General features: G+C 44.7%; 1 protein-coding gene across 9 annotated transcripts in view; it reads right to left on the bottom strand.

The window, feature by feature from the left end:
- Nucleotides 1-12,759, bottom strand: part of LOC128416142 (complement decay-accelerating factor-like) — a 56,326-nt gene that overhangs the window by 22,468 nt on the left and 21,099 nt on the right. For all 9 annotated transcript variants that reach the window (XM_053393398.1, XM_053393395.1, XM_053393400.1 and 6 more), the window contains one exon: nucleotides 1,115-1,303. In XM_053393398.1, the coding sequence (XP_053249373.1) occupies nucleotides 1,115-1,303 (189 nt within the window). The remainder of the gene's footprint in view (nucleotides 1-1,114; nucleotides 1,304-12,759) is intronic.

Raw genomic sequence — 12,759 nt, 5'->3', positions numbered from 1 at the left:
ACAATCAGAACAGTATATCAAACATGTTGACATCTCAAGGCCAGTTTTAAGCCTTTTTTGGGTCAATCTCATCTTTTATATATTTGGATTGCTTGAAGCAGAACCCTCATCTATGTGTAATCATTGTTAAATTTAAAAGGGAATACTTCAGAGATATGCAAGAAAAATGCATTTGCATGCAGAATGTGGCAGTGAATAGAGAACAGGAGCCTACCATTACATCTAATTCTAGAACTAGGAAGGACACATCATGCTTAACGTAACACAGGTTCAGTTTAAACACAAGGAAATACTTTTCTGTGTATGGAACTTTGGAATCAAAATAAATAATGGCCAACAGTGCAAAGGACTAGAAAGAAACAGCATTAGAAAGAACAAATAGGACCAGCTACAACAAAATGCTGTGATATTCCGTCACCTTCCAAGAGAAGGTTGGTAGACAGCCAGTCAGGCCCTTTCTCCACCAAACAAATTCATCCTCTCCATTCAGTTCCTGCCCCCGGCTGTTAGCCAACCAACTGATAACCACCTTATCAGCTACTTTAAAATGAGGCTGCATTTTAAATTGCATTTTAACCTGTATTTTAAATTGGTTTTTTTCTTTTTCTCTCCCCCCCCTCTTTTCCCCCTATTATGTTTTTACTGTGATTTTATTGGTGCTAGCTGCTCTGAGCTCGGCTCTGGCTGGGGAGGGCAGGGTATAAATAAAATTTATTATTATTATTATTATTATTATTATTATTATTATTATTATTAATGTTCCATCTTCATCAGGCTATTTTTGCCTATTTGGTTTCTTAAAAGTTGTTATTTGGTACTTCTGCAAACTTTGGGGTTCCTCCCAGGATGCTCTGTTCTTTCTCCGTTCTTGTTTCTTAGAAGCACCGCTGTGACTACAGTCCCAAGGGCATCCACCACCTAAGTCCACCACTGGGAGGAGTAATACTTAGAATATTCTAGTTTCCCAATTTAAGCCCTCAACATACTACAATAGAAAACCCTTCTGTATTATTTCCTAACTTTTTAAAGTGTCTGGATCTCCTCTAATCCACTGCTCTGATCTAAGGTGGCTGTTCGATAGTTTTACATATTCTGCAAAGTAAGTGAAACTCACCTTGACAAAACTTTGGATTTTCTGTTGACCATCTTGAAGTGGCAAGACACGTAAGAGAAAGAGTCACTCCAGGAATAGGCTCATAACCTGGAATGCAACGGTACTGCAAAACAGTCCCATCAGGATAACTGTCTTTTGGATCCCCACTCCTTAGGCTAGCATTAGGTACATTTAGATGGGTGCAATCACCTGGAAATAAAAATTGATAGGAAGCTTAGAAGCTATGGGAGCGAAGTGAAGGTTCATTGTAGCATTGAACACTGGATGATTCATAAAGAAATGTCTACGAGATTTTCCTCTAATGGGATCTAATGAGAGCCATGTCCTAACAGATTCCTGGATTTCATTTACAGAGCATTGTTGGAACAAGACTGGCAACAGAAAGACTTACAGAGCAATCATAACCATAGCTACCTGGAAGTAAGCCCTACTGACTTCAGCTTGAAGGTAAGTGAGGATAGGACTGCAGCCTTACTGTACTGAGCCAAGCAATTAACTATTGCAGCATTGGGTTTTTTTTAAGGATCTTGAGTAGATGAAACCATTAATTAATTTTGCAAATTCTTACATCTATGTTTTCTTCTTCCAATCCTGTGATGCAATCATGACAAATCCCCAACAAAATCCTAGTTCATTTGAATCCTTGCCTGTGACCTTTTGGTTGACCCTAAAATACATATATTATTGCCAAAGTATGGCCTTCAGCTTTTCAAGAATTAATACACAATCCTCTTATTGGAAGTGAGGCGATGTACAAAAAACATATTTACCCTCAGCGCTTCATACTTGGCTATTCCTGCTTAGGAAGTTTTGGAAGCAACAAGATAATGACACCCTTAAATTTTAGTGACATATAATGCACCAAATAAATTTACATGTTTTCTAGTAACTGCAAATGCCATTTGGAATGTTAGGTAGCTGTCTCACAACTACTTCAAGTCCATGCAATAAAAATTGTATTCAAAGAGACAGCAAAAGGAAACAAACACATAGTATTCAAATGCCAGGCCTGTCCAGCACATGTCCAATGTGCTTATAGAGCATGTTGCAGTGTTCAAATCAAGGTATGTTGTGAATACCATGGATGCTCATTTATGACACTAGCTCTTGCATCAGGTAGGCAGGCTGTCGCTTTTTTAAGAGCCCTCCCCTGCATGCAGTGATCTTATGTGGCTCTGTGTCTAGCACTGCCTGGCTGCCTATCTTAGTGCTGACATCATTAGTCAAGGAGGCTCTTATGAAGTAAGGCCTGGAAAAAAGAAAGATTTAAGGGGAGACGTGGCGGCTGTTTCCAAATATCTGAAGTGCTGTCACAGCAGAAGGCGGAGCAGAATAAGAACGAACACGTGGGTAAGAGAGCAAACTTCAGGTAAACATAGACAGGCTCCTAGTTCCCTCCTGCCCTGGACGCGGGAATTGCCTTCGCCATCCCCGAGAAAGCCTTGCTTCGCCCTCGGACATGATCCGTCTCTGGAGGGAGGCGGGCCGCCTCCCATTTGACAGAAGAACCGACGGGCATCCCGAAGCGCCCCCCCCTCACCTTGAACTCTGGACAGCGAGGAAAACAGCAGCAGCAGCGGCAGCGCTAATGGAAACCGCCCCCCGCGAGGGAAGCCAGGAAGAGGCGCCATCGTACAAGAGAGAGAGCCCGGAGTCAGAGAAAGAGAAAGCGCCGCCGCAGCTCCCTCCGCAGCTGAAAAGCAAAGCGACGGAGCGGGCCCAGGAAACGACTCGACGGGAAGGGAGAGGCGGCGGCGCGCTTTTCCGGCCAAGGGGCGTGAGCAGCGGCCTCGCCTCAGAGGCTCCGCTGAGAGGAAGGCGGAGAGGGAGGAGCCACACGAGGAACCGCCTCCGCCGTTATCGGTTCCCGGTATTAGCTAACACCCCAAGGCCGCCGCGCGCGTGCTGGTTGGAGGTTGCGGGCAAGAGCGCGCTCGGGATTGGCGGGTGGAAAATGTGAGCGAAACCATAACTGAGGGGAAACTAACTTTCGGATAACAGCCGCGTGATGAGTCTGCTCTCTGACCCCTGAGGGGAAGAGATAACGGGCTCCGCGCATGACAGCCCAAGCTGGGGCGTGTCCAGCTGCTCCTGGTGTTGGGACTGGGGGACCTCAAGGGACCCGAATTCATTCCCACATAAACTGTAATTCTCAGAGTGGTTTAACAATCAATCCCACTTCCCAAGAAACCATGGAAATTAGCACTAGGAGGGGAATAAGAGCCCCCTAACTCTCAACGCCCTTCCCAACTACATATCCCATGACTGTTTAAAGTGTTATTTGTTGGCATCCATCTGCCTCAGGTGACAATGGAGGAGTGTGCCCTTAGGGGTGAAGTCAAAGTGCTGGAAGGCTGCACCGCCTGCCTATGCTGGAGTAGAGTATGATGCAGTAGAGGCATGTTTTCTTGCATCTGGGGCAGATGAAGGCATCCTACTTTAAATGTATAGTGCAGATAGGACCCAAGTGAACCCCACAGTATTGCACTCTGGTATCATTTCCAAACAGAGTCACCCTACAGGGCCCACCCGGGCCTGGTACGGCCCGGCTACTGCAAGTATGTAAAGTTTTTGTAATTCTCCTGTTCTCTTCATTAGTTTGGCTTAGAAGAGGATTGGGCAATTCTATCCATCCACAAGCACTACCCCTGCAAACATATGCACACAATCTGGCATCCATCTGTCTCAACAGGCAATGGTGTGTGCCTCCAGGAGTGAAGCCGTCTGCGGCATTAGCAGCACCAAAGTTACCCCCAGGGTGCAAGCTTGGGCAGTGTGTATGGAGGTCCTGTGCTGCCTAGACGATAAGACCCCCATCTTGGTCACGCTGATAATGGTCTAAAGGAAAGCAGAGCAGTGTTTTGTATCAACTTGGCTGCAGGAGTTGTCAGAAGGCGGTGTACAAGGCACCCTCCAACTGTCTTAGGGATTGTACTACATATTTCTGTAGTGTTTACTCCTTAACAGTTGAAGAGTAAACAGTTGGTCCCTTACCTTTCCCGCCCCGACCTGGCCACAGTGATCCATGTGACAGTCACCTCCAGGCTTGACTACTGTAATTTGCTCTACGCGGGGCTGCCCTTGAAGCTGTCCCAGAAACTCCAGCGGGTGCAGAATGCTGCAGCAAGGCTCCTCACGGGGTCTCTGCCATGGGAGCATATTCACCCAGTGCTTTTCCAGCTGCACTGGCTGCCGGTGGAGTACAGGGTCAGATTGAAGGTGCTGGTTTTGACCTTTAAAGCCCTTCACGGCCTAGGACCCTCGTACCAACAGGACCGCCTCTCCCAGTATGCCACATGGAGAGCCTCAAGGTCCATAAATAGCAACACCCTTGTGGTCCCGGGCCCTAAGGAAGTTAGATTAGCTTCAACCAGAGCCAGGGCCTTTTCAACTCTGGCTCCGGCCTGGTGGAACGCTGTGCCTCATGAGACCAGGGCCCTGCAGGATTTGATTTCTTTACGCAGGGCCTGTAAGACAGAGTTGTTCCGTCTGGCCTTTGGCTTGGAGCCAATTTGATTCCCTCCCCACCTTTCTTTTTTCTTTTCCTTTCTCCTCCTGCGATGAGGCTACATTTTACTATTTTAATGTTTCAATATTTTAATGTTGTATTTTAATCTTGTTTTTAAGTTGTATTCATTCAACTTGTTTTTATTATTGCTTGTTAGCCGCCCTGAGCCCAGCCTTGGGTGGGGAGGGCGGGGTATAAATAAAAATTATTATATTATTATTATTAACCTTTTCTTCTCCCAAATATATTCCATAAGGCAGTGGAGGTTTAGGAACAGAGTTTTCCTTCTAGATGGTTGATGAGGTTGATGTGTCTCATCTGCCCCCCACTTCCCTCTGAAGCACATGCAGAAACCACCTTCTTGACTGTTGGACCCACCATTGGTGTCATCTTCTCCATCTGCCAGAGCCTGTGTACTTCTGCTTGTCTATCTCAAGTTTCTTGCCAATCCCTGTATGTATAACAGAAGATTCTTTATTCCCTCTTTCCACACTCTGTATACCGCTTTTAGTACCCTTCTTAGCCTTTTGTTGTAAGCTTTCATTTTCTAGTACATAGCTTCTCATTAGTGATGTCTCTGAAACTGGTCAGAATTTTGCTATGGCAGTGGGAGAAAAGCAGGAAGTACAAATGCAACATTGTTCTTCTCATTTGTTTATCTTTCGTATGCATTTATGTTAGCTAACAGATAAGGAGTAATCTGATTAGTTGGATTTGCCTACTTAGGATAGAAAGCAGTATAAGTGATGAGGTCAAATTCAATTCCTTGACATAGGGACTGGCATGACAACCACATTCTTGGCAATCCTGCCAAAATAATTGTTGTTACTCCCTTTCTGAAGAACTGTTGCATCATCCAAAGCAAGGCAAGGTATGAAAGCAGGGTACTTTTTTTTATTTGTCTTACAGCCTCACCCACTCTCTGCTTTGAATATTTTCATGTCTTTCACAATATGAGGAAATGGGGGATAAGTTTTATAAAGCAACATGAGGAAATAATAAAGAGTATAAATATCTCTAGAAAAAAATTACCAGTCTACCTTTATGTCATGGGTGCTGCTTAAACTGTTCTACCCATTCATTTTTCTAAGGCTGATACCTTCAGCTGCTTACCAAACCTTTGGCACTCTCTCTCTCTATATATACAATGCGCAGTTCTTGTTCGCTCTGTGGCATGAAACAGTAAATATAAGTATTGTCATTGGGTTGTATTTAATACTAGTCCTACTCCAAAAATGATGAACATGATTAACTTAGTTAAATGGGTCTGAGTAAAACTTAGTTATCTTTTAACCCTGAGATCAAAAGCACTTAATGAAATAAAACTTATTATCAGTTTACATTGAGTAGCAAGTAATACCTCTTTGTTGTGTAGCCTAATGGACCAATGTTAATACTTCCTCTGGGATACCAGGCTTCAAACCTCCATTCGGCATGAAGCTCATTCAGTTCCTTTGGGTAAGGCAATGTAACATTACACCAGGTCCAAATCTCATTTAGAAGTGGGGCTGCTGCTGCTTTGCCTATAATAAGCCTTGTAGATGGAAAACAAGCTTTTAAAATAGTGTCTATGCCAAGTTGCCAGGTCACATGACTGAGCTGAACAAGGTAAACAGCCTAAGTCCCCACTCTCTGGTCCTGCCTCAGAATACCCCTTTTGGGGGGACTTACACTGGCTTCAGCGCAGCCAGCTGAACAAGTTACACCAGTGAATCATCTGCTGAACCAACATAGGGGCCTCAATGCTGGTTGAGCCAGGTATCTGTAGCATCCTAAGGTGCTTTTCCCGGCAGACCTTGCCATAGCACTGCCCACTTAAGTCACTCTTTTGCAGCCTAAACTACAGATAATGTGAGATAACCATATATTAGCATCTTGGAAGAAGGATCTTGATTTTAAACCGCTTTGAGGTTTTTCTTAAAAATATAAAGCAGTATAGAAATTAAATAAATAAACTAAAATAAAAAGGGTGGGATAAAGTAATGAGCAATAAATGAATTATCATCCTGAAGGTCTGTTGGGACATCCAGATTTTGGATAATCAAGAGAATTCTTCAGATATTTTGCTCTTTCCTGGAGCATAACATTTTAGTTCCTCAAAGCAGAACCATTTCATTGTGTTGTTGTGGTAATTGCTACAAAAGTATTTTAAATAAGGTGAGAGCAGCTTTTCATCTTTCTAAATCCTTCACCTTTTTTAGAATGCTGAAATCTCATGGTGAAAGGAATTGTTCTGTTCATCATGAAATTAAGTCTAGCATCTTATGGGATTAATGAGTAATTTGTTGACACCATTATAAACTCAGGGAGTTTCCCCTTGCTCCCAAATCAAATCCTGTATATAATGTTTTTAAAGGAAAAACGGAATAAAAATGTAAAAAGCTTTAAAAAATGGACGGATATGCTCCCCCCACTCAGTTTACTATATATTTTCTCCTCCAGCACACGCACGCACGCACACACACACACACACCCTGCATAAACACAGGAAGGCTGAAATTAGGGTGAAGGGAGGCTGCTTTATTGTTACTGAATAGTGCAGCGGGCAGACCAGATACACACATTATTTTTGGAGAATAATACTTAGGGAGATTTTTGCCTAAGGAAAATCACTATTGTCAGCTGCCCATAGGCACAAATGAGTAATTAAACCCTCCCATGGTTAATCTATTTCCACATAAACTAGCCCATAATGATTTTTAAAGTAAATATAGTTTATGACTTAAGTGCTGACTTCAGAGAGACTACCTCGTGGCACTGTAGAGGATGTGATTTCCTTTTATAAAACAGTCTGATTCTTTTTATTGGACAGACTATTTAAAAAAATGATGTTATCTTTCTGAAATGTTCAGTACGGATGGGCACAGTACTGATGTCATGAAAATACTCAGTTCCCACACCCTTTCCGCTTTCTGACTTCTTCCTGCGGTTGCTGAACAGAGTATAGCTAATAATATATTAGCAATTGAAGGACACAAATGGATGTGTTCACACCTGCCTTTTCAAGCAGCTTACTCCTGCATTAAGTTCAGCAGTAAAGTACTTCACTTCTATAATATTTGTTTGGCTTTCAGTGGAAATCAATAACTTCCTTTTTACTGTAATGCTGTCCCCATGCCAACAATAACAGTGACTTTACTTCCTGGTTAGAAGCCTTATTACTTGCTACAAAAATGCAAAGCAATGGAGAGAAGACACTCAAGTGAGGATAAAACACCCCTTTATATCTTGCTTGCGTGAATGGGCAATAAATAACTAAATAAACATGCTGTGGTGCTGTGCATTTGACCCCACCCCTTATGATGTGCGGTTCCTCCTGGCCCCACTCCAACCTGAAGCAGGGAAGTCCTTATGCCTTTTCTATTCTGAAGAATCAGCCAGGCCATATCCTCTCCAAAGCTAACGCTTCCTCCCCAGCTCTGCTCTGCGCAATCTAATAGTGCCTTTTCTGGCTGGAACGTGTTCTTGAACTGTGATAACGCCTCTTGTTTGCCTGGATGGAGGGCAGAGAGATGTCCTCTAACTTTTGCGTGGCCGGAAAGTAGCCTATTGTAAAATGTTAGAGATACATCAGTTGCTCCATCTACTTTCCCTCTTGTCCCACCCACCATTGGCATGTAGCAATTTGTCAGGGCTGGGGCCAATGTTTATTACATTTACCTTTTTACGTTGTTGCCTCCTGAATTGGGAAAAGGAAACATAAAATATCTTGGAGGTATGAAAAAAAGAGGAGGGTTCAGGTTATTCCACCGAGTGGGCTATTCCACTATGACAAGGCCTTCCATAAGAGGGCTTCCAGCAATCCCCATGCCATGTGGAATCTACATAACAGTGTTTTCTGGTTCAATCTGGTGGACCCCATATCAGGGAGAGGTCAGAGGGCCTTTAAACAAACAAGCCCTGCTTCCAAGCGGAACCCCTTACGCCATGTTTGCTGAAAGTCTAATCAGGAGGCCTGCCAAAGACCTCAATGTAAGGTCATGCACGCGTGTGAACTTTGCCTCGCTCTCCACTCTAAACCCACTAGCACCTGTACTCATGCCCCCCCACAGCTTCTTTTGAGGACCCTGGGGCTGTGGTCCTGGGGGGACTAAGGAAGGATATTTGCACTCTGCCCCTTCCACTGGTGTGGGAGAGAGGGAGTAATCACCCACCCAAACCTCAGGTCCTATGCTCCCTTGCCCTAACTCCAGTACACCCTGCTGCCTTGCACTTGCTTCTGTTTTTGTTCCCAGACTGCCAAGTGGTGGGTTACCTTTGGGAGGGCTTTACCAAGGGTCTTCACATAGGTGAGTGCAGGTATTGGAAGTGCCAAGCCAGAAAGTGGTTCAAGAGCGACCCAAAATTGCCACAGCAAAAATAAACAAGGAGCTAGTGGCCAACTGGATTGTGGGCCCCTTCTCTCAACCAGACCTTCAGGTGTCTCCCTAGCTACGGTGCCCAAGAAGGTACCAGGGGAATTCAGGTTAATACACAACCAAGGTTAATACACCACGAGGTTTTGGCAAAAGAAGTGGACTATAGGATAACTGGACCACAAAAGAAGCCTACTAAACAAGAATCATTCAGAACAAGTGATATGTTAAGCCTAAAAGGTAAAGGTAAAGGTACCCCTGCCCATATGGGCCAGTCTTGACAGACTCTAGGGTTGTGCGCCCATCTCACTTAAGAGGCCGGGGGCCAGCGCTGTCCGAAGACACTTCCGGGTCACGTGGCCAGCGTGACAAAGCTGCATCTGGCGAGCCAGCGCAGCACACGGAACGCCGTTTACCTTCCTGCCAGTAAGTGGTCCCTATTTATCTACTTGCACCCGGGGGTGCTTTCGAACTGCTAGGTTGGCAGGCACTGGGACCGAGCAACGGGAGCGCACCCCGCCACGGGGATTCGAACCGCCGACCTTTCGATCGGCAAGCCCTAGGCGCTGAGGCTTTTACCCACAGCGCCACCCACGTCCCAATGTTAATGTTAATGTTAAATGTTAAGCCTAGATCCCTTTAAAAGCTTCTTAGGCCAACAGGGATACCTGGATGCATGTTCCAGATGTACGTCACTCCCAGGCCCTGGCTATGCCTATTTGGCCAGAACCAGGCCAGATGCCTAGCAACTTCATTGTAAACAAAACTGTGACCAGCAGGTTTGCCAGTTCTTGCGTTAAGACAATGGCTGAGCTTTTATATGCTCTGATGCACAGAGGAAATCTGTAACCTCTGTGCCTCCACCCTGTTCTTCTCCAACCAACCTTGGTGAGGACGACTAATTTTGCACCACAGCTGGGGTATGTGGAAGAAGACTGGTGGAGGTACAGCAGCTTCAGCATTACTCAAGGTCCAGTGTATTAAAAAAGTTTCTCATCTTGGGCAAATGCTTAGCAACCCTAGCCATTTAATCTACCCATAGAATTGATCCAATGTTTAAGTTAAATATAAGTCAAATATAGATAAGCTAAATATAGATTCAAAGTGCAAAACTATACAGGTGCACTCAAAAGTAAATTCAGTGGACTTTACTTCCAGGTAAAATGTGTATAAGATTGCAGCCTAATGGGTTTTCATTACAACACCATTAAATAGGATGCAGTTTATACTGAATCATTTTCATTGCTTAATCCTGGCACCACAGGGTGGCAACCACCACCTTGTATATATAATTTGATTTGTTGAGAACCAGTGTCAACCTATAACAAAGACTATCCCAATAAAAATTCTCATTGGAAGAAAATTGCTTATAAACTCTATTAATGAGATATAATGTTCAATTGTTTCCTTTCTTAAGGCAGCAGAAAACAGAGCCAAACATTATAAGCACTTTTCCAAGAACACAATTTTAAAATACATTTAAGTAATCAGGGGTAAGATCAGAGGAGATAAAGATATTTAGGTGGTCTTGGTTTGCTTCTCTTTCCAAAAAATCCACTGTAAGCATTACGTTGGATACCTACTGTTAGTTCCTAAATTACTGCAATAATGTAATGAGTGAGCTTTTGAATTACTCAAAACTCTTCTTCAAGGTGGATATTCAGTAAGGTCAACCCGCCAAAGATTGAGACGAGAAGAGAAAAATATGTTTCATGATGACATATGCCCATGACACACATTTTCCCTTTTCTTGTCTTTAATGAACATTTAAGCCTGAAGACAGAGTTCTAGTGAACCCAAATGCTTATTCCCTAATTTGTGATGTTTTAGCTGTTCCTTATGGTAGATGTGCAAAAAAATAGAAATAAATCTTAGATGCCAAAAAATAGGATGGGTTCTTTATTTATATAGTACATCCAATTAGATTCTGTCCAAGACAATAAAAGACTTGACTCTCTATGCAAATCTAAGTCAAAGTTATGTAACATTTAATACCGTAAGTAGGCCTTATCAAACATGCCTTCAAAGTTCAGGGAAATGTTTTTCTAGCTAGGGAATATCTACATTTGCATGCAAAACCAGCTGATACAGGGGTAATCTGTAGCTTTTCTCATTTCTTCTCAACTCAACAGCTCCCTACTGTAGTGCAGTCTAAGAAGAGAAAACATAATATGATCCACAAATTGTATGCAGAAAAAGGAAAAATGAAGATTAATCTTAAATTTTTACTTCCAGTGTTATGCTTGCTAGTTTATTAGCGGTGTACAAATGCAAGATGCAGGATGCAAGATATAGAATCAATCTAGCTGCCCAGGAGGACTCCCCTGTGTGAGTGCCTGAGGGCCCTGCTCCTTCCTGCCACTTACCATCTGGCCGGGGGCGGGGCCTGAAGCCTCATAAGGACTGCGTGCTGCTTGCTGCCTGCTGCCCAGGAGGACTCCCCTGTGTGAGTGCCTGAGGGCCCTGCTCTTGCCACTTACCATCTGGCCTGGGGCGGGGCCTGGGGCCTCATAAGGACTGCGTGCGGCTTGCTGCCTGCTGCCCAGGAGGACTCCCCTGTGTGAGTGCCTGAGGGCCCTGCTCTTGCCACTTACCATCTGGCCTGGGGCGGGGCCTGGGGCCTCATAAGGACTGCGTGCTGCTTGCTGCCTGCTGCCCAGGAGGACTCCCCTGTGTGAGTGCCTGAGGGCCCTGCTCTTGCCACTTACCACCTGGCCCAGGGCAGGGCCTGACAGGCCTCACCAGGACAGTTGTTACTGCCAGGGGGGCACAGAGTGTTTTTAGAGTGTTTTTAAAATGTTTTTAAAATTTTTCTTTTGGATTTTTTGTATGTGGTGGGTGGGGGTGGGATTGATGTTTGGTTGGGCTTGGGGAATTTTTTTATTTTTATTTTGATGTTTTTGTAATTTTTACATTATTATTTTTTGTTTGTTTGTATTGTTTTATTGGTTTTGTTTGTTTGTTTAAGGTGTTATTTTGTTCTTAGGGGGAGGGGTCAGGGCTGCCGGGGAGTGGGCCCCAGCCCACAAAATGGCTGGGGCATGTTCCACAGGGGGGGATGCACTGGGACAACCGATCTCAGTGATCACGGGTAGGAGGAGGAGTTACGCTAAGACTAGACCACGTCATTACAGAGGGGGCAGGTTTAGTCGTTGTCTGAGGACTATTCCTGCCTCCGGGTCTGGTCCTGACCGGATGGATACTAGAATCAGCAAGGGATACCCACATGACCTGAAGGTGCTGCTGTGCAATGCCAGGTCAATGATTCATAAGACCACTGCCATCCATGACTTGATCATGGATGGAGGACTTGACCTGGCATGTGTAACAGAGACTTGGTTGGATGAAGCAGATGGGCCTGTCCTTGCCGCTGCTTGTCCACCAGGTTTCTCTTACGCACAGCAACCCAGGTCATGTGGGCGGGGAGGGGGGGTTGCAGTGATTTTTAGGAAGTCATTAGTTTGCACCAGGCGTCCTATTGGGAAGACCCAGTTTTCCGAGTGCATGTTCTGGAAGTTGGGCAATAGGGGCAGTACAGGATTCCTTTTGGTGTACCGACCTCCCCGCTGCACCAAGGATTCCCTGCCCGAGCTGCTTCAGGTCGTGGCGGATGTTCTCCTGGAGACACCTAGCTTGGTCGTCCTAGGGGATTTTAACATCCATGCCGACACGACCTTACAAGGGGCCGCTCGGGACTTCGTGGAAAGCATGGCCTCCATGGGGCTGTCCCTGAATAAGTCTGGCCCAACCCATAGCTGCGGACATGCCTTGGACCTGGTGTT

The sequence above is a fragment of the Podarcis raffonei genome, chromosome 6 (genome assembly GCF_027172205.1).
Source record: "Podarcis raffonei isolate rPodRaf1 chromosome 6, rPodRaf1.pri, whole genome shotgun sequence".
Lineage (NCBI taxonomy): Eukaryota > Metazoa > Chordata > Lepidosauria > Squamata > Lacertidae > Podarcis > Podarcis raffonei.
This window is presented reverse-complemented; position numbering and strand designations above follow the sequence as displayed.